Below are 22,824 nucleotides of genomic sequence, written 5' to 3' on the forward strand. Positions count from 1 at the left end.
GTCTGTGTGGGTTGGATCTAATGTCAGAGATTAATTCAGCCAGTCCCTAGAATTCTCTCTACTGTAGTTACATCCTGTAGCTGTTCAGCCTATCTGATAAATCAATCAAATGCTCTTAATCTTAGAAAATTCTGTATAACTCTCAAAAGTTAGTGTGTATGGCAGAAACTTCTGTACCTTTCCTGAACTTCTGCATTGTGCAAAAGACAAGAGTTCAAGGGCTTGGGAACATTTTCTTTCCATAAGGTAACGAACAGCTTAAGCTGTGGGTTCTCCTTCAGAAGGAATAGTGTGGGAGAAAACTCTGCAGCTTGGAGGCCGCGTCTCCTATGGATTTGTGCTTCTGTCCTAATTAAATGCTAATTCAGTCTGAACGTTACTCTGCGGTTGGGGTACGCCCCCCAGTTCTCTATAGGGGATTGTTAAAGGCCCAAGGGAACTGGACTTTTTGTGCTAGCAAACATTTCCCTCCTCTTCCTGGCAGCTACTGTCCCAAACCTGGCTGGTCCTTTAGGTCTTGGAGGCTCTCACACCTTTGCAAAAGGTTATGGAAGGCGGACGACAGGCTGAAAATGATTTGTAGGAGGATCAGTGGAAAAAAGCGACTGGGTAAGCTCCATTTTCATTAGAAACCTGGGTAGAATTGCTGTATTATGGGCTGTTCTGTCACTGGCAGGTGTGCTTGAGCCCCTCTTTGCAGCACCACAGCAGCATGTGAGTAAATCTCTTCCCACTCTGGCCATCGGTGTAGTCTCGATGGATCGTGCCATGTTGGTGAGAATGCAAAAATATGCCCGTGTTTTGAAAAGGATGTAAAAAGCCTGAAGCGTTTGCTGAGAAGAGCCTCAGAAAATAGTTGCTGGCTTAGAAAATGTGTCTTACACTCAGAGAATTAAACAGCTCAGTCTGTAATGATTATATCATACTACCTGTATACCGAGAGCCTATATAAGAAGAATGTACCAGCTACCATTAGCTCTTGAAGCTAATGGAGACAAACCTGTCAGCATCCAGGGGCTGGAATTAAATAGGAGAGAAATAAAGCATGGCTTATCTTAAACGATGTTGGTTAACTGTGACAATGAGCTATCCAATATTACGGTGGTGTCCTGAATCCTCCCTGCAGGCTTGCTCCTGCCCGGTGCAGGTTGCTGTGCTCTTTACAGCTCCTGCAGAGCCGGCAGATTGCACGGATAGATGGTTCCCTCTGCCCGTGCAAACCCGTGCCCGGCCTCTTACCCCAACAGCTGTGCTGCTGGGTTATTTTCAGTGCCTGCTGCTTGCCAGACTTTGCTCTCGCCCAGGCCAGCTCACAGCTTGCCGTTCAGGTTTCACCTAGATGGGTTATCTTGTCTGTCCCTGTTGCAATGCAGAATTGGTCCTTCCAGGTTGTTTCTAGGAATTTTCCTAGAGACTGGAAGGGACTGGAAATTGCACTGCTTTGGGATGCCTAGACCCCGCCCTGGGCTCTTTCTGCCTCGGAGCAGTATGGAGGGCTGCTTCCAAAATACTCCGTGCTATCATAGCAGGCCTTCTGTTAATACAAGGGAAGGAATTTAACCTCTTCTCACTAGACCTCGATGCTAACATTGGTTTGATTCTTCTTTCACCCGTGTCATATTCATGCCCAAGTCTGGGTTCTGACAAATCCTAGCAAAACAAGCGGGGTTTGTTGCTGGTGATTTTTTCCTGTATCATTTTCCCCACTCCTTGGCCAACCAGTAGCATTAAAAAGCATGTCCTAACCCAGAGTAAAAAGCGAAAAACGAAAGCAGAATTCAGCCCATGTAAAAAGTGACAGGTTTTATTCAGTAGCAGAACCGTGTTCATTCTTTTTGCCACTAATTCATCTCTTGTGTGAGGTGGAGGGACGTGGGAAGCTTTGAAGTGCTGGCAAAGCTGGATGTGTAAGGAATTCCAATTCTTGCTGGCACACGAGATGCTCATGTCAGGTCAGGCCAGCCACGGCCGGCACAACCCAGGCAACTCAGCCTCTCAGAACCAAAGATGGTGCCTGTGTTTGAGCCCTGGGGAAAACTGGCCTCTGCGTGTCCACACTCCAGTTACTGCCAGTTTGCTGTCAGTGAGTGGTGCCTCCTTGGCAGAACACAACACTCCCGCAGCTCCGGAGTTGTCCCCCCTCAGCAGCCACCCGTGGGCTGGTGTGGGGGGAGAAGCCCGTCTGCGTAGCAGTTTGCCTGTTGACATATGGGTGTAAAAGGGGAAGGAGGTCAGCCAAGGCTCGGTGCCTGCGCTCCGGAGGAGATGGATTCTGTGGCTTTGTGGCATTCAGGCCAGTCTGACCACTTCTTTGACCATTTTCCCGATGCCGTCGTAGATCTCGTGAATGGGGGCGTTGCACATGAAGGCGCTGGTGGTCACCAGCTTGTTCTTCGCATCCACATGGATTTCAGTGACGTGTTTGTTCACGTGCTTGCAACCAAGCTCCTTCATGGTCTCGGCAGTCTTTGCGTAAGGCCATCTGCAAGAAGAAAAGAGAATAAACGCTGTGTGGGGAAGCTGCCATTGCACAGAGCAATCTGAGAAAGGCCTAGAGTGAAAAGTCTGTTGATTACAAAGAGATGGGTGGTCCCTAGAGAAAGCCTGCTCAAAGCTTTTCCTGACAGAGGAGTTTCTCCAGGTCTGCTAAACCAGGAAAATCTCCAGATTACAGTGAGGTAAAAATCTGAAGTAAAGCCAAAATAAGACCTTGATGTTCCACTATAGATGTTCCACTACTGAACTCTGCCCGCTCCAGACTTTGTGTTTAGGTTGGTTTGTTTTTTTTCACCAGCTTCCTACAAGTGACATTACCTCCTAGCCCTTCCTAGCGAGAGCCATCACACCTCCTTCCCTGCCACGGGGAAAATGCAGGCACAGCTTTCGTGTAGGAGTAGGGACAGTTTCACTCCCTCACTTAACACTGCCAAGCCTTGTGCAACCATCCTGTTCCTGCTTGACTTTATGAGTCAGGCGTCTGGTGTCTTTCCTACCCTGGGACCAAGAGGGGCATGAGACAGGGTGCTACGGACATTGGGGAGGCAAACATAAGCTTGTATTTAAAATTGTCTTATTTTAAGCCATCGGAGTTGTGGGAAGAGGTGCACAGAAATGCAAACAAATCTGCTGTCTGCTGACGGATAATAGAACTATTCCTCCAGGCGCTTGAAAAGTTTCACATTTGAAGTCCTTGGGAGGGCCCTAGTTACTAAATGCTGAGCTCCAGAGGCAGCAGCTACAGCAGAATCTGCCTTCGAGTGGCGTCCGGCTGAGGTAAGAGCGTAGCTGAAGAATTTTGCCTTGTGCTGGGAGGAAAGGAGCGCCCGTGCCCTTCTGCTACTTCTCTTGGTTCCTCTCATCCCTCACGCCTCCCAGGCAAAGGAAGGAGAGAGTCCTCCTTTCCAGAAATCTGAACGTCTTCCTGACTCAAAATCTGATTTATTCCTTTGCGGTTCTGCAGTCTCTCGTGCCCCTGTATGGTGAAACACCCCCAATTACAGGAAACTTTAAAAAGCAAAATCAGATTTCTAATTTTAACACAACACATAGGTAAAGGAATATGTAAGGGGCAAGTGGTACATCAAAAACTCTGATTATTTAATCTATCAATCAGCCAAGGTGAATTTAATAATTGTATGATGGGGATCATTCGTTCTAAGAAATAATGTTCCAACTCGCCACGAGGCTTCAGCTACTCGGGCAGGATAGTTGATACAGGCTGCTACGGATGTTGGGGAGGCATTGCTGGTTCTGGGATGTTCCTGGTGTGATTTTCTGTCAGCACCCCAAGGTTACTTACTTCTCACACTCTGTGTCATGACCCACGGTCAGCTCGCAGCCTGGGAAGATTTTGGCTGCCAGCACTGGGGAAATGCAGCACAGGCCAATGGGCTTTTTGGCAGCGTGGAATGCCTTCAGGACATCCTCCACCTCTTTGGAGATGATGCAGTTCTTGCCTTGAGTAGCCCAAGTACTCAGGTTTTTAGCCACTCCAAAGCCACCTGAGAGAAGAGAAACATAAGACCAGAAGATTAGTCCTCCAGGGCAGGATTTTTTTTCAGGTCTTACTTGGTGGAATGCTAAAATGGACTTGGTGGGTGGCAGCATTTGTCCAGTGTTGATAAAAGAATCAAAACCAGACAAGCTGAACCTTTGTGAGCTGACTGCCAGGAGGTGAGACATCAAAGCACGTTTGTTGCTTCATACAGAACTGAAGCGGAGAGGTATCCATGCTTGGTTGGGTACTGTGTTTCACCCATGAGTTATTTTCTGAATTACGGTGTAACATGCTGACAAGTTTTCACTTGTCTCTTAATCTTTGCTCCAGGCCTAATCCATCCCCACTGAAATCACATGCTCATACTGTCACTAAAGATGAATTGCCAGACCGATCAAGGTTTCTGCTTTTGAGTCACCCCCTCTTTGTCCCAGCCTCTTCTTCTCCTGGTAAGGCATGTTAGTGAGGGAGGGGACAGTTTTACATCCAGTAAAAAAAGGTCAATAGTTGGGACAGAGGATAATTCAGTTGGCAGGTATCTGCCATCTCCTCTTGGGATAAGCGTCTGCATTGCCGTGTGCTCTTTTAATCTAAGTCCAAGCTAGCACGCCAGTGCCAGGACAGATGGAATTGGATTCCTTCCAGTCCCTGTTTCCAGCCTGTCTTCTTCCCCAGTGGCTCTGCCCACCTCCTCTCCAGCCCACGGCTCCCACATCATTCAAGGCCAATGGCATCTCGAAGCTGTTCCCAAGACTCTGGGCGTGCAGAGCCGAGCCCGCGGGCCGCCCTACCTGGTATGATTAGGGCATCCAGCCCCTTGACATCCAGATTGGCTAGCTCCTTGATGTTGCCTCTGGCTATTCTGGCACTTTCAACCAGCACGTTGCGCTTCTCCTGAGTTGGCTGTCCTTTCACGTGGTCCACCACATGCATCTGGTCAACATCGGGAGCGTAAACCTCTGCCTGGGGAGGGAGGGGAAAGGCCTGTTATCCTTCAGTCACATCTCCTAAGCACGTTAAACATTGTAGGTAGTGAATGAAAATGCTTGAGTGACTTTGTTAGGAAGGAGCTTTGCTGGTGAATGCAGTGACCTTCAGGCTCACCTGGATCTGATACCGCATCAGGAAGGTTATTGTTGTAGAGAGGAGAAAGAAAGAAAGGTCTTTTATAGCTTCTGCACAGGAACATTTATCCTGACCTTAAAGGAATGAGGGTGTTGTTAGGTGAAAGCAAAGAATCTAGCCCCCACTGTTTTGGGGCTGAAGTGCTGGAGATGGAGCAGTGACTCCTTCCCTTCCTAGGAAAACGAAGTGTCCCAGGAGCCCTTGGTGAAGCCATTTCTTAGAGATTTCCACCCACATCCCAGTCAATCAATCAATCAATCACTCAATCACTCACCTAATCACCTTCACTGGGGCAGCCCCAGTCCTGCCCCAGCTGCCCCCACAAAGCCAGCCATCCCCTATGGGTGCTGACCACCCAGCAAGCTGCTGTCAAACATCACACCTCCCTCAAAGACAGGACTTTGGAGTTTCTTCTTCCCAGCCAGTGTTTTCCCAAAGCCAGAGAATTTCTTTTTTTTTTTTTTCTGGGAAACGTTTCCCCTTCCTTCAGCTCACATGCAGAAATGATGAGTGGAGGGTGGCAAACAGATGAGTGATAGATTTGAGGACAGTACATTTGCAGTTCTGAGGCCCAAAATTTAAGAAGGATGAGAAGGTACTTGGAGTCCAGAGGAGGGCAACAAAGGGCTGGAAGGAATGTCCTCTGAGGAGCAGCTAAGGACTTTGGGCTTCTCTAGTTTGGAGAAAAGAAGGCTGAGGGGTGACCCCAATGCTCCCTGCAGCCTCCTGAGGAGGGGACGGGGAGAGGGAGGTGCTGAGCTCTTCTCCCTGGGACCCAGTGACAGGATGCAGCGGGAGTGGTTCAAAGCTGTGCCCGGGGAGGTTCAGACTGGCCATTAGGGAGGATTTCTTTACCGAGGGGGTGGTCAAACACTGGAACGGGCTTCCTCGAGAGGTGGTCGGTGCCCCAAGCCTGTCAGCGCTTAAGAGACATTTGGACACTGCCCTTAATAACATGCTTTAACTTGGTCAGCCCTGGAGTGGTCAGGCAGTTGGACTAGATAATCCTTGTAGATCCCTTCCAACTGAAATAGTCTAGGCTGTGCTATGCTATTGTATTCTTTGTTTCCTTAGGCGCGCATGACCGAAAAATAAAAGGAAGAGATTGAAATAACGCCTGAGTTTCCTCCACGAGAGGTCCCTGCCGATCAAGGGATGAGTCTGGAATGGTGCTCCGCGACTGCCAAGGCAGGGTATGGCAGGAGGGGAGTGCCTGCAGCAGCTCCAGGAGAGGAGGAGAGGCAGAATTACACACAGTGGAGAAAAGGTTTGGCCAAGTCTCAGCACAGCGTGCTTTGAAGGCTTTGGAACTGAGGGGGGGGGGGGGGGGGGGTGGGGCTGGCTCCACAGCACATGCACATCACCGCCGTGCCTTTGTATTTAATAAAGCCGTTCCAATTCCCGGGAGAACGGCTCTGACCCAGAGTTGTGGGTGGCTCAGAGCTGAGGGTGACGTTACACAGGGCTTCTCTCCCTCCTCTTCCAGCCTCGCAGAGCGGCTGTTGTGACTAACAGCACACCAGAGCGGCTGCTTGAGGGTCGTCTTTTTTACCCCTATTCGAGTTCACCTCACAAGAACTTGCCTATTTTCAGTTCTATAATCTTTGGGGTTGTAAAAAGAATCATTTCAAACAGCCAAAAACAATAGTAGTCTTTCAAGCAGAAATACCAAAGGGGAAGTGCAAGCCAAAAAGAATAGAGAATGCATTTAGGAAAGTTTGTTTCAGAGTTTGGATACGCTCAACACAGAGCAGCAAGCCAGTCCTCTCGTAGAGCGAAGCTGTGAGAGCGAAGCAGAGACCGGGGAGTTCTCCTCGCTTGCTGTGGCAGCTCCTGCACTGTGCCCTCTGCTTTGGGTCCAGCCGTGCTTTGCAATTACCCTCGCAGCAACGGCGAGCTTGTGGTTTGTCCCGCAAGCTGCAAAGCTCCTTAGAGGCAAGTTCCTTCTGCCAGAGAGAGAGAGATTGGAAAGCAGGGCAGGGCAAAAGGAGCCGGAGATGGGGCAGGAGCCTGCCGGGGTGCCGCTTACCTCTGCCCCCTCCCTGCTGAGATGCACCAGCACAGCAGACGACTCGTGGATCTCGCTCCCGTCGTACACCCCACAGCCAGCCAGCACGACAGCCACTCTCTTTCCCATGGTCGCAACCAGAGCAGGAGGATTCCCTGGAGAGCCCCAAATTGCTGTGCATCTCTGTTCGCTGCCTGGAGTCTTTTATAGCGGGATCCCTCCCCCAGGAGCAGGTGGGGCCGGGAGGGTTGGGCTGAATTTCTTACTGGCAAGAAGGTTTTATTTCCAGTACCACAGGCAGGGCATGTAAATATTATTTGTTTCCTCAACTGACTGCTCCCTTTCAGATCTTCGTCCCGGCACGTTGTCTCCACAGCATCCCCAGCTGACATGACCCGTTTGACAGAGCAGCAATGTTTTTCCTTCTTAGCCATCGATTCTCCATTCTGTTTCAGACTAAAGTACCAAAGTCTTTGCACATAAGATGGTACCAAAGGGAGCCTGCCCAGAGCAGGTATTTAAGCCAGTGCATTCCTCTCTGGGCCCCGTTTTTTAAAACCCTACCCTGCATAGGCAGCCTCAGTCTTTTAACACCAAGATTTCCTTTTCTGACCTTAAATGTTCTTATCCTCATATCCCATCTCTCAGGAGCAGACGTTTTGCACTCAGCCGCAGTTGTTTCCTGGACTGGGGATCCTGAGGTTAGAAATTAATAACTCGATTCTTCATCAACAGCACCATTGGCCAGGAAAGTGGTGCCAGGAACTGGCAGAGCCCTGACCGCTGTAGGGGCACGGGGCAGCAGGATTCACAGCATGTGATGGGGAAATCCCCTTCCTCCTGCAGAGACTTGTTCTTCCTTGTCCTTGATATGCTCACACCTGAGATGATTATATGCCCCTCTATTTCAGCTTTGCACCAATGAAATAACCGTGGCCCGTTGGGGCTGTCTTGCCATTCTTCAGAGAACAAAAATCTTCATGCAACATGGCTGGAGAATGTTCTTCAGGGGTTATTTAGGAGAAATTTTCACTGGGTCTCTACGCTATTTGGAAGAGATGCGATACGTCTGTGTTTAATGAAATAATGTTTTGGCAAGTTCATTAGTCATAACAGACATGAGGAAGATACTCACTGCTAATGCATGTGACTGTTTACTGCATGCATCTCTTAAGACCAGTGATAACAAGCACCGCATACCCCTAGCTGCTACCTAGACAAGCAGGAACAAAAAGCGTGTGAGAAAGGACTTGCAGTCCAGCTAATCTAACACAGGCTTTTCATTTCAGTTACTTTTATTACCCAGAATGGGAATTAAACTGTGAGATATGTGTGGAAAACACCCAAAGCCTTTTCACTGCTGTTTGTTTTGGTATCTCAGGTATTCTAACTGTGATTTAGAAATGTATTATTTCCTCTTGCATGAAGAACCAGCTGAATCACGCTGCAACTTGAACAGATAGTTTCTTCTTCCTTCAACTGGTTAGAGAGCAGTCCCGTTAACGATGGAACAAAGACAGCCAGAGGCTGACGACTTAAACAAACTTACTGTTTGCTGCAGACCACATTGTTTAGCTCTGCCTGTTGCAAACTGACTGAGCTGGTTCCCCTTACTGGTGTAATTGGTGTACCAGACAAATCAGGCTTGTTCCAATGCGTGCTTCCTTATGTTATAAGATCTATCTCAATAGACATATCAAACCTAAAGATCTACCTGCAATAAACATATTATTGATAAATAACACTTTTCAGCCAAGTTACTCCATTCTATGTGGGAATGTCTGCATGCACTTATTACAGTAGAGACGTTGGGTTTTAATATTAACATCTTCTTTAATCTGCATTAATATTCTAGTGAAGTTGAGTGCAAGCTCTACTTGAACGGTGAACACAGTTGAAGTTGACTGTCCTCCAGAGCGCTGAAGACCCCAGGAAAGTTTGGGAGCCGTTTTAGGGATCCAGCTGCCCGACAGCAGCGTGCCATCACGCTCCAACTGGCTCAGAGAGCAGGAGGAGCACAGGGTCCTTTGACATTATCTGCAGACCCCGACAGTCTGGGGTTGTTCTGGATGCTGCTACAGCTCTAATGCTTCTTGGATGATCCTGGAGGCCTGTCTTTGAGCTCCAGTCTGTGCAGCATTAAGTCCCATTTCCACCAGCTTTTCTGTCCTCCGGCCCTGGCTGTGGAGCATGGCTTATGGGGGAACATAGAGCAGGATCTGCCTAGAGGAACATCACAGCTTGCCGCTGTAGGGCCTCTGCAGAGCCATCCTTGAGCAGCCCAGTAATATTAGTGTGAAGCTCTTCACACTGTTCTACATCTTTTATCTTGTCAAGAAGCTGAGAGTGGAATTTGCATTAACTGAGGCTGGTGGGAGCAGGAGCCGCATCCTTCATGGGAACAGCCCCTACTCTGCTCCCATTGCACACAAACAAAATGATGGAGGAGCACGTGTAAGTGCAGGCAAGTGTTGCCCCAGCTTCCCATCAAAGCTCTGCATCCCCTCTACTGGGAAAGACCTTGATGCCCGATCACATATTCTCTACAGGAAGCAGTAGCAAGCTCTGAATGAGTCCTTCGTGTCACCTCTGGGACAGAGCAGCGACCACAGCAGTGACTGATACTCACTCGCTGCCTGCACAGTTCTCCTGGGAAGCCAGCAAGACTCCTCGAGGTTTATCCTCCCACCAGTGGCCTCCAGACTGCGCGTTGGCATTGACACCTCACTCGGGAAAACCACTTCGGAGGAGTTTGCCGTGAGTGTGCGCAGGGCGGCTGGGTTGGGTAGAAGTGGAGTGACACAGGGACAGAAATCGCCTCTAAAGGAATGGCACTGAATCTGCCCTGGGTTTGCCCATCACAGGGCAGTGGTGCCAGGCATTCATAGCTGTGACAGGGACAAACAGCAGGACCATGGTCAGTGTTAGGAGAAATAACTGGTCCCCAAGGAGCTCCTGGGCTTGCAAAGTACTTGTTTGCTCCAGCAAGATGGATTCTTTAAAAAACCTTAATTTTAACCGGTGTAATTTCCTCACTGGCAATAGCAAAAAGGCCGTAGTAGTAATAAAGCCTCAGCGTTATTTTTCAAATGTCTTTTTTAACAAGGCTTAATCAACAGTAAAATTAACAGGCCCCTGGAGGGAGCTACCAGCAGTCCGTGCTGACTCACAGACTGAAATTTATTGCAAGGCACTCGTTTGCATTTCCTCCCGCATGCAGAAAGCAACACTGACAGAAGATGTTTGTAGGGAAAAGGGGTGGAGAGCAGGGAGGAACGCGGGCCAGTGGAGTCGGTTTGGTTATAAAGAGCTAGGGAGGAAAGCGAGGCAGCATTTCGGCCCGCAGCTGGGTCTTCGGCGGACTCTGCGATGGCAGACGGGAAAGCTGAGTCACTGCATTCCTCCGTCGGGCTCTTGGGCATTTCCGCAGGTAGGGATCGAGTCTTCTTGGCACGGGAGGGTGAGGTTGGGACTCGCTTTCCTGGACAACCCCCCTTCTCAAAGGGGGCTAAAGGCTCTGTTTATTCTGAATCGTCTCTGCCCTGGGGAAAGCTTTTAGATCCAGAGATCCCTGTGCCTATTTCAGCAGCCAACAAGATGTTTGTCTTGGCTTTAACGTGCTGGCCTGAACTTTTGTACTCAATCCATCCTGGGTGGGAAGCAAATCAAAACTTTTTGGTAGTAATTTTCATAAATGATCTTGATTTGGACGCGCTCTCCTCTCTTTTCCTGTTCGAGCCGCTCTCCCTGCAGCCCTGTTTTCTGTGTTCACTCCCGTCCATTTGCTCCTTCTTTGTGTTTCATCTTTCTGAGTGCTGCCCCTTTCCACTTCTAGGCTTGTTTTCTGTAGGCACAAGGCTTGTGTGATCATCTGTGGAGTGAGTGTGTGTGTCTGCCTTTTGTGTAGTTGGAACTGGAGACCTGATTTCTACATTTATCTGACAACAGGGGAGCGCTTCCAAACATGATTAAGTTCAAGTTTCTTAAAACCAGGCACCTAGAAAGAAGTGAGACCTTGGACACAAACCAAGTCACAAAACCCTCCTCCCAGCTCCTTAGATTTCATTATTTCCAGATCTTGTACTGCTATTTTTCCCTCTATTCCCTGCTCTTGCCACTCTGATTCTCTGCAGGGAGAGAAACTTTTGGGCAAAGTTTACAAGCTCTTTCTTTTTTTCCACCTCCCTTGTCACCCACAGGATCACTCTTACTGGCAGTGCATTTCTACAGTTTACCCAGAGCAGCCCCTCTGATCCCCAGCACAGCTCTAGGAGTCCTGCTGTTGATTTTATCATCTCTTTTGGCATATTCAGGTAAGAGTTTTAAGAGACTGAACACATGATTTCTCTAAAAATGGTTCCCAAGCTTTCTGAGAGTACTTTAGGCATCTGTGGATTGAAATGTCAAGTCGATGTGTAAATGCCAAGAGATGTACCTATCTGAGAGAAAAAAATCACTGGCTATAGCAAAGTCCACACTTCTTAGAATGAACGCTGAATTGTTTCTCCTTTTTAACTGGGAGCAATGAGGACATGAAAATCCAAGATTTGATGCTGGTATTTTTTCCTCTACAAAGCAGGCAGCTTGGGAGGAGACAGTACATATTTTAACCCATAAACACAGGTCCACCTCTTCTCTCAGCCAACGGTGGCACAAAGCATTAGTAGAAAACACTTAGGAGCATCTGTATTGCTGGGACCACGTGGAATGGCCCACTGGGTGGGTGATGTTTCAGAGTTGGTGGGAATCAACAGCCTCCTACCAAAGGCAGGAATTTCTGTGCTCCCTTGCTCCGGGAGATGCAGGCTTCCATGAGTACACAAGCTTGGGGACTCACTCAGCAAAGCTCTTGCTTCCCTTCCCAACTCGAGTCTGGCTCACAAGGCTGTACCAGTTTGAGGAAGAAATGAAGCTCAGGTCCATGACAAAGCTTCAGCTTGGAAGGAAGCTGTCAGGTCTATCCGTGCTGCTCAGTATCCTCGCATCGTGAGGGGAGAAAGCAGAGCAATGAAAATAAGGTACTTTGTGGTATTGTTTGGAGGTAGTAGGTGGGTTCCATTCAGCATGAAGGATTTTAAATCAAGGTCTTTGGCATTTTGGGGGTCAGGAGACTGAACAGGATAGTTCTTGAGAAATAACAAGTTTTGCAATTCCTATGTTTCTGTCTTCTGAGAAAGCCCAGTTGTTCATGGGGATCCAGCAGGTCGTGTGACACTTGTGATTCAAACATTGGACCTGACAGCTTACAGCAGGGATGAAACAAACCGCCAGGCAAGCCAAGAGAAAGAGGTGTCAGGACTTGATTTGCATTAGTATATTATGGTCCCGTTATTGAGTCTTGCAGGCATGACAAGACAATGCCTTGCTGAACTTTGGCTCCATTGGAGCAAACTGCCTGCCAGGCCTGGTACAATACTTAGTTGAAGGAACTCAGGTACTTTTGAGTTCCCCTCGGGCATTCTGATGAACACAAGGTGTTGCACCGATGGAGTCTTTACGATCATGTCTACACCGTGTAACAGGGGATGGTGCAAACCTGCCCAAACCGGTGACAGCTCTGTCTGGCACCATGCAGGGCCTGTGCAGCTCCGTGCCAGCACAGCGATCGTGCTTCCACCACACCGTGTGCCTATGGCACAGCTGCCTCTTTTAACTACCGCTTTCCATAACCCACTGTCCCGAAATCACGGCTGTGTCTCCGTTGTCATTTGTGCCACAGGAATTCGGAGAAGCCTAAGAAATGCCTTCCTCTTCTTGTCTCTCTGCCTGACCATCTCAGTGTTCTGGTGTGGCTACGGAGTGGTCTTCATCCTGGGAGGACAAGGAGTTTTGAACGACACTGGTGATTTCCGCGATGCCTTGGTGCCTGGCCTGGTCACGTTTACTTTGGCACTACTCACGATTGCAGTGGTGGGCTTCCTTTGCAGAGAGGTCATCCTAGCTATGATTGCTTCTGCTGTCTCACTTGCCAGTGCTCATGAAGTTGCCATGCATTATAGCACAGCTTTTGGTTCCTCTGCTGTGGCTTGCAATTATATGATTGTCTGTTTGGTTGGTGGTTATTTTGCTCTGGGAAGGATTCTCTGTGTCCTAACCAAAGAGAAAATTGCCCTCCCTGGCACAGATCTGGCCAAGAAAAAGACCCATGAGCAGATCCAGTCCGCCAGTGGCAGCATGAATCGTTTTGCAGTCAGTGGTCTGATTCTGAACATGCTGTCTGCCAGCGTCTTTGGCTGTAGGCTCCTGGGTGTCACTGGCAAGCTGTTTATCGGCCAAGTGCCCTGGCTGTGGGCAGCTGGGATCTACCAGACTGGCATCTGCATTTTATCATACCGTGCGATGGATGTACTGATGGCGACATTCTTTGGTTTCACTTCCATCCTGAAATTTGCTGGAGGCTATTGCCTTCTGTACCCAGCCTGGCAACCGGAGGAGCCATCTTTCCCTACTCCATTCCTGGTGGTTTTCTCAATTCTTTTTGCTGTCTTGGCTCTTTTTCTCACTCTTAAGAGCCCGGTGGATGGCCTGTATTTGCTGTTTTATGTGGCCTACTGCATTGCTTTAGCTTGCCGTCCCAAGGGGTTTTTTGAAGGTGGACCCCAAGGCGTGGACGTGGCCATCTTTGTGGCCTCAGCCTTGATAACTCTAATTCACCTGTACAATGTGAAAGCAGGTACCAAGATCCCAACAGGGAAGGGTGCTGTGAAGGCCCTCCTTGCTCGCAGCAGCTTTCTGAAGCTTCGTGAAGGGGCAGACCTTCACACTCCTTACCTAGGGTACTCCAAGTATGCAGATGCAGAAGTACTTGGCTATGCATGCAGCGTCCTTGCTTCTTTTGCTATAACAGTGCCAGGGGACCCAGAGGCTCCACTTGCTACTGTTGTAATCCCGTGGGTAGTGGTAGCTGGGGGGATCCTTAAGCTTCTAGGAGGCTCAGTGGCCTTTGCCCGGGGTAAAACTCTGGAGAGCAGTGCCTTCATTCTCTATGCTGTCATGTGGATCATCTGGGGCTTGACGAGATACGGTGGCCTCTATGGCACTACCAGGAGCTTCCACGCAGCGGTAGGCATCATTGCTTTCATGCTCTTCAATGGCTTCATTGTCTTCTGCACGCTCTTCCTAAACACCGCCTGGTTCTTTTACTCCCTCACTTTCATGCTCGTCGCTGTCAGCTTCTTGCTGGATGCCATCCATGCTCTTCCAGCTGGCTATGACATTGCTGCCACCCTCAGCTTTGGTCTGGTCAGCTTTTACTGCTTCCTGTCTGCCCTTTTCAACAGCATCTTTGAGGGTTCCTGCTTACCCATGGGTAGGCCCATTGTGCAGCTCAGTGGTGTGGGGGGAGGAATGACCAAGTGCCTTCACCTGCCTGCCAGGAAAGCTTCCTCAGTCAAGAGAATTGCAGGTAAGGGAAATGCACAGGGCATGATGTGGGGGTGGAGGGTGAATTCTGGGAGGTTTTGTAGCAGAAAACTATTAAAAGGACATTGTTCCAATGCAGATGTGGAAGCCATGATAGTTTGATGATGTTTTGACGAAGGGGGCCAAGTTACAAGAGTGATTAGAAGCTGAAAACACTAGGGGGGAAATAGGACTGATTCCTTGATAGGAGATGGGTTTAGCAGTCAATTTGCTGCTGCCTTTCCTGTGTCATATCCCTGTCTGCTCATCCAGTCTGAGCTACGTGAATCCTCCAGGCTGGGGCTACCACTGAAAGCTTGGTACAGAGAAATCAGGGCAAATGCATGGTGCTTGCTCTCTCCACAGGGCTGAATGACTTCTGGCCCTGGTGAACGTGGCCCAGAACTCCCCTAAATGCCAGATCTCCTCTTGGATGAATGCTAGAAAAATGCACTGTCAGAGGAAATGCTTTGTTAGCTGGGAAAAGGAGATGAGAGCACTGAATTGGCTGTTTTGTCTGTGACAGCTCTTCCGTGAATTACAGCCCCTCACTTCTAGTCACTCAAGGGGTTCTGCCCTGTTCACATGCCAACAGATATCCTGAAGAACGGAGGGACTTGCGGCATCCCCACAGATACTGTGTATGTGCTCGTGGCAGCTTGTAATCGGCCTGATGCTGTGGAGAAAGCTCACCAGTAAGTATTTGTCGTGCTGCCCCAGTAAGGGCTTCCCTGCTTCGTCTAAAGAAGCCCCCAGGACTGGTAGCTGCTGCTGAGGACTGGCTACAGCAGCCATCGAGAGCAATGAGACACACAGCTTAGCCTTCACGGGAACAACCAGATGATGAGCCTGGGGGAGAAAATCCAAATGTGGAGACAGTTGATCTGTAATTGTCTTCTAGCATATTGGAGACTCCTGGCAAACCCAAAGCCAAAGAAGTGGCAAATGGGGCAGGGGGTTATTGTACGTATTTGTAGGTACATATTGTCGCAACCGAAACCCCTCTCGTGTTTAACAAATGCTTCTAGCTGTACTTTTGCAAGCAGCCGGGACCCCTTGTATTGGTGGGGTTTCCTCAGAACTTGGGCAACTGGGACCTCTACCCATCACTAATCAATAAGCTAAAAGCTTGATTTCAGAGTAGACATTCTTGACTGGGAATAGACACTAATGTCCCTTCCTGTCTGGTGACCTGGGGCAGAGCCCACACACCTTGACTTATTTCTAAGCCTCACCAACACAATTTCCTTTTCAGTTTGAGAATAAACCCCCATCTTACTTCAAGGCTCATTTTTCTTGCCTCCTTTCCAGCTCCAAGCGCCAGGCTCAGGATCGCCCCATGTCACTCTGGATTTCTAGCCTAAAGCAGCTGGAACCTGCAAAGCATTTGTTCACTCCCCTCCTCTGGGACTTCATGGAGGCTGCTTGGCCATCTCCTATTAGCTTGGTGGTTCCCAGAGGTGAGGAACTGCTCTCACTTCCAAGCTCTCTGGAGACCTTTGCCTTTGAAACTCTGACTTTAAGTCCCTGCAACGCCACATAACTCCGTGGCGATGTTTCTGGTAAGGTCATTGCGTTCGGGCCGATGTGCACCTGTCCGTGCTGTGTGACTCTTCCTCGCGCAGGTGAATGGGTGGACTTCCTGGGAATGCAGGACTCTGCGAAGTACGTCGGTACCCCTCAGAGCGTTGCCATCCGCATCCCCGACTGCTCCGTCACCACACACCTCATCGACCTGGTGAGTGGCCAGAGCACGCTCCTCCCAGCAGCACTGCTCGCCAGATCTTGCCATGCGACCGTCTGGGGACAGGCTTGGTGCCAGGCACGAGCACCCGGGTCCTCTGGCCTGCTGGAGGGGAGAAGGACTGTGAGAGGCTGGAGCACTCTGTCAGCTCCCTCGGCAGGTCACCTCTCCTTTTCTCAATTAAGAGGGGGTCCTAGCGCGTTCAGACAGGTTTGGGGGGGGGGTGAAAAGTGCTAAAATCAGTCACTCAAGAGAAATACCACAAGAAAAAGTAACGCGAGAAAAATATCGTTAAGAAGGGGTGTGGTATGCCGGCAGCTGGTGGCTGATTTTATTGCAGAAAAGAAGGTAAAAGGAATAACCACCGGGTCAGAAAACCAGAAAAGATGCAATTAACGGACAGTTTGTCTGATTCCCTACATAGAACAATTCTGTTGCAAACACAGACTTATCTGAAGCCAGAATAACTTCAGAAGGTCCAGAATGCGGCCAGAGGGACTGTGATACCCTGCGTGTTCTGCTCATTTCTAGGACAGACATTGTAGTCTTTGGAAATTGCTATTGATGGAAAACAAAACGTTCTTTCTTGATCAGCATCAGTAAACCCCAATTCTTCAGGGTGCTGGTCGCCCATACGCAGATTTGGTGGGACTGTAGTTGCCTGCAAAGTAGGTGTCTCTACTGGGTGAGCCACACTGGCTTCTCTTCAGAGTCACAGAGACCCACGAGTGAACTTCAGAGTTCGAATCATCTGTTTTATACGGCAAAACCTGCTCAGAGCTTTTATTCCCATTTTTCTGTCACCAGGTTGGCCCCATTGCGGTCACGTCAGCTAACCCAACGGGAGAGGCAGACACAACACACCACAACCAGGTGTACGCCAAGCTGGGAGATAAGGTAACTGGGCTCTGGGACTTTTCATTCCAGCTGGTCCTGAAAGATGTGGGGATGGAGGAACGCAACCACTTTGTTTCCAGCAGGCAAATCAATAGATGATATCAAGAATCTGGGAAAGCATCTCATTAAAAAAAAAAAAAAAAAAAAATCTCGCGGACACTCCTCATATTGGTGTCATAGAGAAAGGACAGTGTAAAATACAGAACTTGGTGGGAAAACAAAATTCTTCTGATTTATACAGTATAGTTGTAGTTGGCTCGGCAATGTGAGTTAGTTCATCTTCCAAGACAGAATGATATGAGCAACAAAAAAAAATGCTTCTTTGCTTACAAGCAATAAAACTACCGATGCCTGAATGCACCAGGGCTCCAGCTGGCGTTGAGCTGCCAGAACACAGGGGATTCCCATCTAAAGCTGAAGCTGGTCTAAAACTGGTGCCAAAGCTCCAAAATATTCCCGGCTTTTAGAACTTCCGTAAGTTCTGGAAGCACAATGGTCGTGGCCGTTCAGATGGATGTCTTTCATTTCTCTGCTACATCCCGAGTGTACTACATCTTGCATATTCATGGCAGCTTACGTGGGGGCAGTTTTTAACAGAAGGTGGTACAAATCTTCTACCTATAACTCCTCAGAAACCTGGTTTTCTACATGTTTGCTTTGTGGATGAGACTTCTTCAAAGCTCCTCAGCTGATGTATACCTGTCTCTGCTGTACTGCTGACCTACACCCCACAGAGCGAGCTCTCTTTGCTTTTATTAAGTTCATTCCTTCCAAATTCAGCCCTCGGTGTCAATACGGTGGGGTAGGAAGGGGCAGAATTGCCTTTGAAAATAATTACCTGCTGTTGAGAGGGGGAAACTCCCCTCTCCTTTCCCAAGTGCCTGAGGGGAACTTGGTGGGAACATCCATTGCTCTTCAGGTGGATGCAGTTCTTTGTGATGGGCCTTCTCCAGAGAACATTGCCTCCACCGTTGTGGACTGCACCAAAATCGACGGTGGAAACATAGGATTCTTCAGAGTCGGTATCATCCCCAAGTCTCAGGTAAAATTAATCTTCATTTCACGTCTGCTCCTTTTCTCCATCTCCACTGAGTGGGTTTCAGACCGGGGGGGTTCCCTTGTTCCGTAAGGAGGTGAAGAAAGCTGTGGTAGCATGAGGCGTTATCACAGAGTGGTGTGAAAAGCAGAAAAACCGAGCTCCACGTTGCCTGTGGCCTGATCCTGCCTCCGGACCACCACCTCACCTCTCTGTGCTAAGCACGTTGCTGTGGGACGTGCGAGGTGAGACCGACCTGTTTGCAGAAAGAGATCCAAGATCACGGAGCTCCACGGGGCAGGCTCTGCATTTACACCCATCCCGGGGACCTCTGAGCGTACAGAGATGCTTGGTGCCACCCCAGGGCTGAGCCCGGGGGGAGGACACGGCGTTACTTCAATAGCTGGAGAAGAAACCAGTGCTTTCCCCGAATTCCTAACTCGCTCACAGCTGTGTTTGCTAATTCCAGGTGCTGCAGATACTGGAGGAGGTGCAGAAGAAGCACGCCCTGGTTCCTAGCAGCGGCACTTGCACCACAAAAGGCCGGGAAGAAGATCTGAATCGCAGCCCTGCTCTGGGCAACGGGGTGGGCATGGCCCCCGGTGATGTCTGCAAGAGCCACACTCGCTTCTGAGTCCTGTGCAGGTCAAGCAGCTACGTGCTCACTAGGAAGTTTATCTTTTTTTTTTTTTTTTTCTTTTTTTTTTTTTTTTTTTTCTGGAAAATGACATATAGGTCAAACTGGGGAATGGGAGAGGTCTCCCAGCTGTGGGGGGTGACTTATTCATCTTTTTATGAATACTGCTAAAATACCCCAGTGCAGAGCTGCCTTACAAACCATAGTGGCCCAGAAGTAAACTTTTCACCTGGGGAGCCTGCCAGCTTTCACTGAAGATCAGACACGACCAAAGAAAGTGTCATGGCAGTGACAGACTGGCCTCCGAGTAACAGAGCTTCGTTCCTTTCACTGGGAGTTAACATCTTCCATTTGGGGCACAGAGTGATGTGAAGCGTTTCATAATTACACGTCGCGGGGAAAAACCACCGCGCGAAACTTGAGGTGGGAGAAGGGAAGATACATTCAGGTCCTGTGCTGGTGAATACAGGGAGCTTGCTAAAATAGGTGAGGCAGAGTGTGGCCAGGGGAGCTGGGGCTGTCTGCTGACGTGTCCTCTCAAAGTGGAGCTCACAGAACCCAATGCTAAAAAGAAACGCCCTGATCAGAGATGCCATTTTCTGTATTTCACAGCCAGTGTGAGGGTGGGATTACCGTCTGGATGACTCCAACAACATCTCCTTAGAAGGGCTGGAGCGTTATGGAAGACCCTCCCTTCCTGTGTTATCTTATGCAGAGTATGAATTTCAGGAGAGCCATCTGCACTGCATTTGAGGACACTCTAGAAGCTGCTCTCCTACCTTAGAGCCTAACTGTACACGCCTCATGGTACATCTCCTCCAGAGTGCAGATTTAGTGCAATGGTAGCTGCTGACCGGGAGGAGGTGAAAAGAAGCTTCAAACCAACACAAAGGAGTTTTCCTTGGCCCAGACTGCATGGCTGTGCAGTTAGTGGCTTGTTTAGCCTCTGAAAACTGTTGATCTTATTCTTACCTGACTCAGGTGCAAGGTGCTGATCAAACTCCAGCTGAAACCAATGAATTGCTTCATTGATTTCACCTGAAGTCATGCTGGAACTTAAGCATAAATGCTGTGCAGTCAGAGGAGCTCAACCTCTATGAGCTACAACAAAACCAGGTCTTCTCAGCTTGTTCTTACAGAACTGGCTCTCTTCCTGCAGAGAAAGAAAACGCCAGGTATTTGGGTTTGTTAAATAATTTTGCTGGTCTACTTCCTGTTATCTCTTTGGAGTTTATTAAAACTGATTTTTAGAAAGCAATAAAATATTTTCAATAAACAGTCATATCTCACGCGAGACTGTGCTATCATCTCTGGGAAGTACCTGGAAAAAACCTCGTGAGTCGAAGAGTGATGGATTTCAGCACGTAAGGGTCCTGGCTGTGCACAAAGGAGCTTATGAGGGAATCAAATCACACCACTTCCCCGCGTGGGGAAGAGGAGGGAAAAATAAGATAACCCTTGATATCAGCCCCCTGGTGCCAGCTCCCCTGCCGAGGAGTGCTAAGAGCTCACAAACGCCAGGGCTGAATTTTACCCTTTAACTCAGCAAAAAAGAGCCATAAACACTGAAATCTGAGGGAGTGGCAAGAAGCGTTAATCTGGAGAGGTGCTGAGGCATTGCGAAGCCTTTTGCTGTGGGCAAACAGCCCTGGCTTAAATATACCAGGGATGCTGCTGCTCTGTGCTGCAAATAATGACGCGTTTTAGCGTGCCACGAGTTAAAAGGGGTTTAAAAAGCTGGATTCTTCACAAGGTGCCTAGCCTGGGTCCATTTTTCCTCTTTCACTCTCTCTCAACTGTGCTTGTTTCTTACAGAAAGTTTTGATCACAGTATCAGGACACTGGGAGAGCGTATCAGGGAACCGTTTCTCGCTTATTTCTCACTTTCCTGAGTGAGGTGTAAGACTGGGAGATATTTAAGTTCAGCCCTTATTTTACTCCACTTGCAGCTCTCCTGTGTAAAAGCAAACTGGGGAAAAAAAAAAAAAAAAAAAAAAGTTTAGGGAAGAGGGAGGTTTAAATGGGGTGTTTCAGTTAAATCAAGGCAAAAAAATTTCTAATATTTCCAGAGTTTTCTCGGCACTCAAGGTGAAGAAAAACACTTTTAAGTGGAGAGAGAGGAAAAGCCCCTGTTTTAAGTGGCAAATCCAAACCGCTTCAATATGAAACTGTTGAGGCAAACATTTTAACTTTTTTCAGCATGTTTTCTGAGAGATCACAGATCAAATCCACTTTGAGGTATTGACAAGAATCTATCGAGTATTTTCATCGCTCTAAAAATGTAGGTTTTGGTGAAAAAAATGGTTGCGCAGCCCTCCTCAGAGGAGACTCTCGTTGAGCCCTTTGGTGCTGCTCCTCTCCTGTCCTGCTTAACGGGAGGGGATTGCCCCACTGCAGTGTACCGAAGGAGGGGACAGAGAGGGACTTGGGGTCCTCAGACCTCCCTCACAGGAGGAGTTTGAAGTGACTGAGGAAAATCAGAGCCTTCTGGGGAAGGCCAATTTTAGTTGTATTGTCCGTGACTCGGAGGCCTTTAGGCCTGAAATGTCACCCTGGGTGGCAAAATAAGCTCGTGAATGGGCTTCTTTGTGAAATAGCCGACTTAATCCCACTGGGGTTGGGAACAACCCAGGAAGAAGGGCTGTCCCACCTTGATTTTGCCCTTTGTGGAGTCCAGACATCCGTGTCAATGGAAATTAAAAAAAAGAATGGAAAATAAAGAAGTGTGTTTTCCAGTCGCAGGAAAAAACCAGCTCACCCTTCTGAGAATAGAGCTGTGCCATAGGAACAGGAACTGACTCAACATCTTCAAGGATGCGTGTTGGTATAGTGGGTGGACCTGATACTAGAGTGGGTAGAGTGGTTCAGAGAGGAAGGGCGGCATCCCAACCACCTCTTGAGTGCAACCAGCCGAGCAGAAGCCTTGAGACACGGGCAGAGTCATGAATGTCCCTTGACCACCCCCAACGTAGAGGAACACCAAGAACTGGGAGCTCTGTAGGGACAGAGCCCTCTCCTCCTTGCCTCCTGCTTCTGAAATACGAAAGTCAAAGTCTAGCTTGGGATGGGATGTGAGGTGGAGGGAAAGGCAGAGGCAAAGTCCTGTTTAATTGGGTTATAATCAGTCGAAGCAAAACTCTTTGATCTTGGCATTGTTGAGTGCACAGCATCTGAAAACACAACCTGCAGTGATTTTATGTCATACTCACCTTGCTGCGTCCTTCCTGGTACTCCTCCCTAACACCAACGGCCTACTGTTATTACCACAAAATGACCAGACAATCTGGTTTGTTGCTTTTCGGGGAAATACCGAGAGCAGCAAAGGAACAGCATATTTCAAAATCCTGGGCCAGCTCTTCAGCTGCTCCACAAAACACAGCTTGGACTTACATACCTGAGGGCTGAGCTGTGGTGCCCAGCCAAAAGCTGGACAGCCTCTAACGGCCTAAAGCCATCTGGGAGCCCCGCCATTTGTGCCCACCGTAATTCTAAATTTACCGAGTAGCTCTGAGCTGAGGCTCAGGATAAGTCAGAACAGAGATAGCTGGGTGACAGCAGCCAGGCACTCAACCAAAGCAGAAAATAACTCTGTTAAAGTTATCTTTTGCTGCATGTCTCCCTCGCTGTAATTCACGCCTCACCTGAGGTTGTCTGGTGTGGAGCAGCGTTAGAGAATTTATCTACCTCGTGAATAAAATCAATTGTTTAAAAAGTCTTGGGGGAAAGTGCAGCGGTCTGGGAATTTAGCTTCTTGAGTCATAACAAGAATTATCAGGATTAACTTCCCGCGGTGACTCCACCGTGTTCTTCCTTTCTGCCCCAACTAGAAAAGCATCTGACGGCTCCAAGGCTTTCACAGCAGGGGCTGAGGAAGGAAAGGCTCCGTGGTAGCTGCATCGTTGGGCAGGGATCGGTGGGATTATCAGATCACCGCGTTCCCCTGCTCCGTCTCCAGGGTTGCTGGCATCTCGCTGCCGAC

At 48.8% G+C, this 22,824-nt stretch overlaps 2 protein-coding genes across 3 annotated transcripts; one reads left to right on the forward strand and one right to left on the reverse strand.

Moving 5' to 3' along the window:
* Positions 1-1,788: 1,788 nt before the first annotated feature.
* LOC104355784 (glutamine amidotransferase-like class 1 domain-containing protein 3A, mitochondrial) lies at positions 1,789-7,321 on the reverse strand. The gene is made up of 4 exons (XM_032999470.2): positions 7,152-7,321; positions 4,789-4,960; positions 3,800-4,001; positions 1,789-2,482 (listed from the first exon to the last, which is right to left on the reverse strand). The coding sequence occupies exons 1-4, from the start codon at positions 7,257-7,259 to the stop codon at positions 2,290-2,292; spliced, it is 675 nt and encodes a 224-aa protein (XP_032855361.1). The 5' UTR covers positions 7,260-7,321; the 3' UTR covers positions 1,789-2,289.
* A 3,040-nt stretch (positions 7,322-10,361) lies between these two features.
* On the forward strand, positions 10,362-20,134 carry LOC104368471. Of its 2 annotated transcripts, XM_032999471.2 has the most exons (10): positions 10,362-10,560; positions 11,330-11,443; positions 12,850-14,535; positions 15,127-15,226; positions 15,843-15,991; positions 16,157-16,269; positions 17,083-17,172; positions 18,092-18,214; positions 18,678-18,853; positions 19,458-20,134. In XM_032999471.2, exons 1-9 carry the CDS (start codon positions 10,500-10,502, stop codon positions 18,840-18,842), a joined length of 2,601 nt encoding a protein of 866 aa, XP_032855362.2. In that variant the 5' UTR covers positions 10,362-10,499; the 3' UTR covers positions 18,843-18,853; positions 19,458-20,134. The 2 variants fall into 2 exon arrangements, with proteins under 2 accessions (XP_032855362.2, XP_009974108.3); XM_009975806.3 differs by having other exon boundaries at positions 18,678-20,134.
* The last annotated feature ends 2,690 nt before the right edge of the window (positions 20,135-22,824 follow it).

Source organism: Tyto alba, unplaced genomic scaffold, assembly GCF_018691265.1.
Source record: "Tyto alba isolate M040663 unplaced genomic scaffold, T.alba_DEE_v4.0 Super-Scaffold_5, whole genome shotgun sequence".
Taxonomy (NCBI): domain Eukaryota; kingdom Metazoa; phylum Chordata; class Aves; order Strigiformes; family Tytonidae; genus Tyto; species Tyto alba.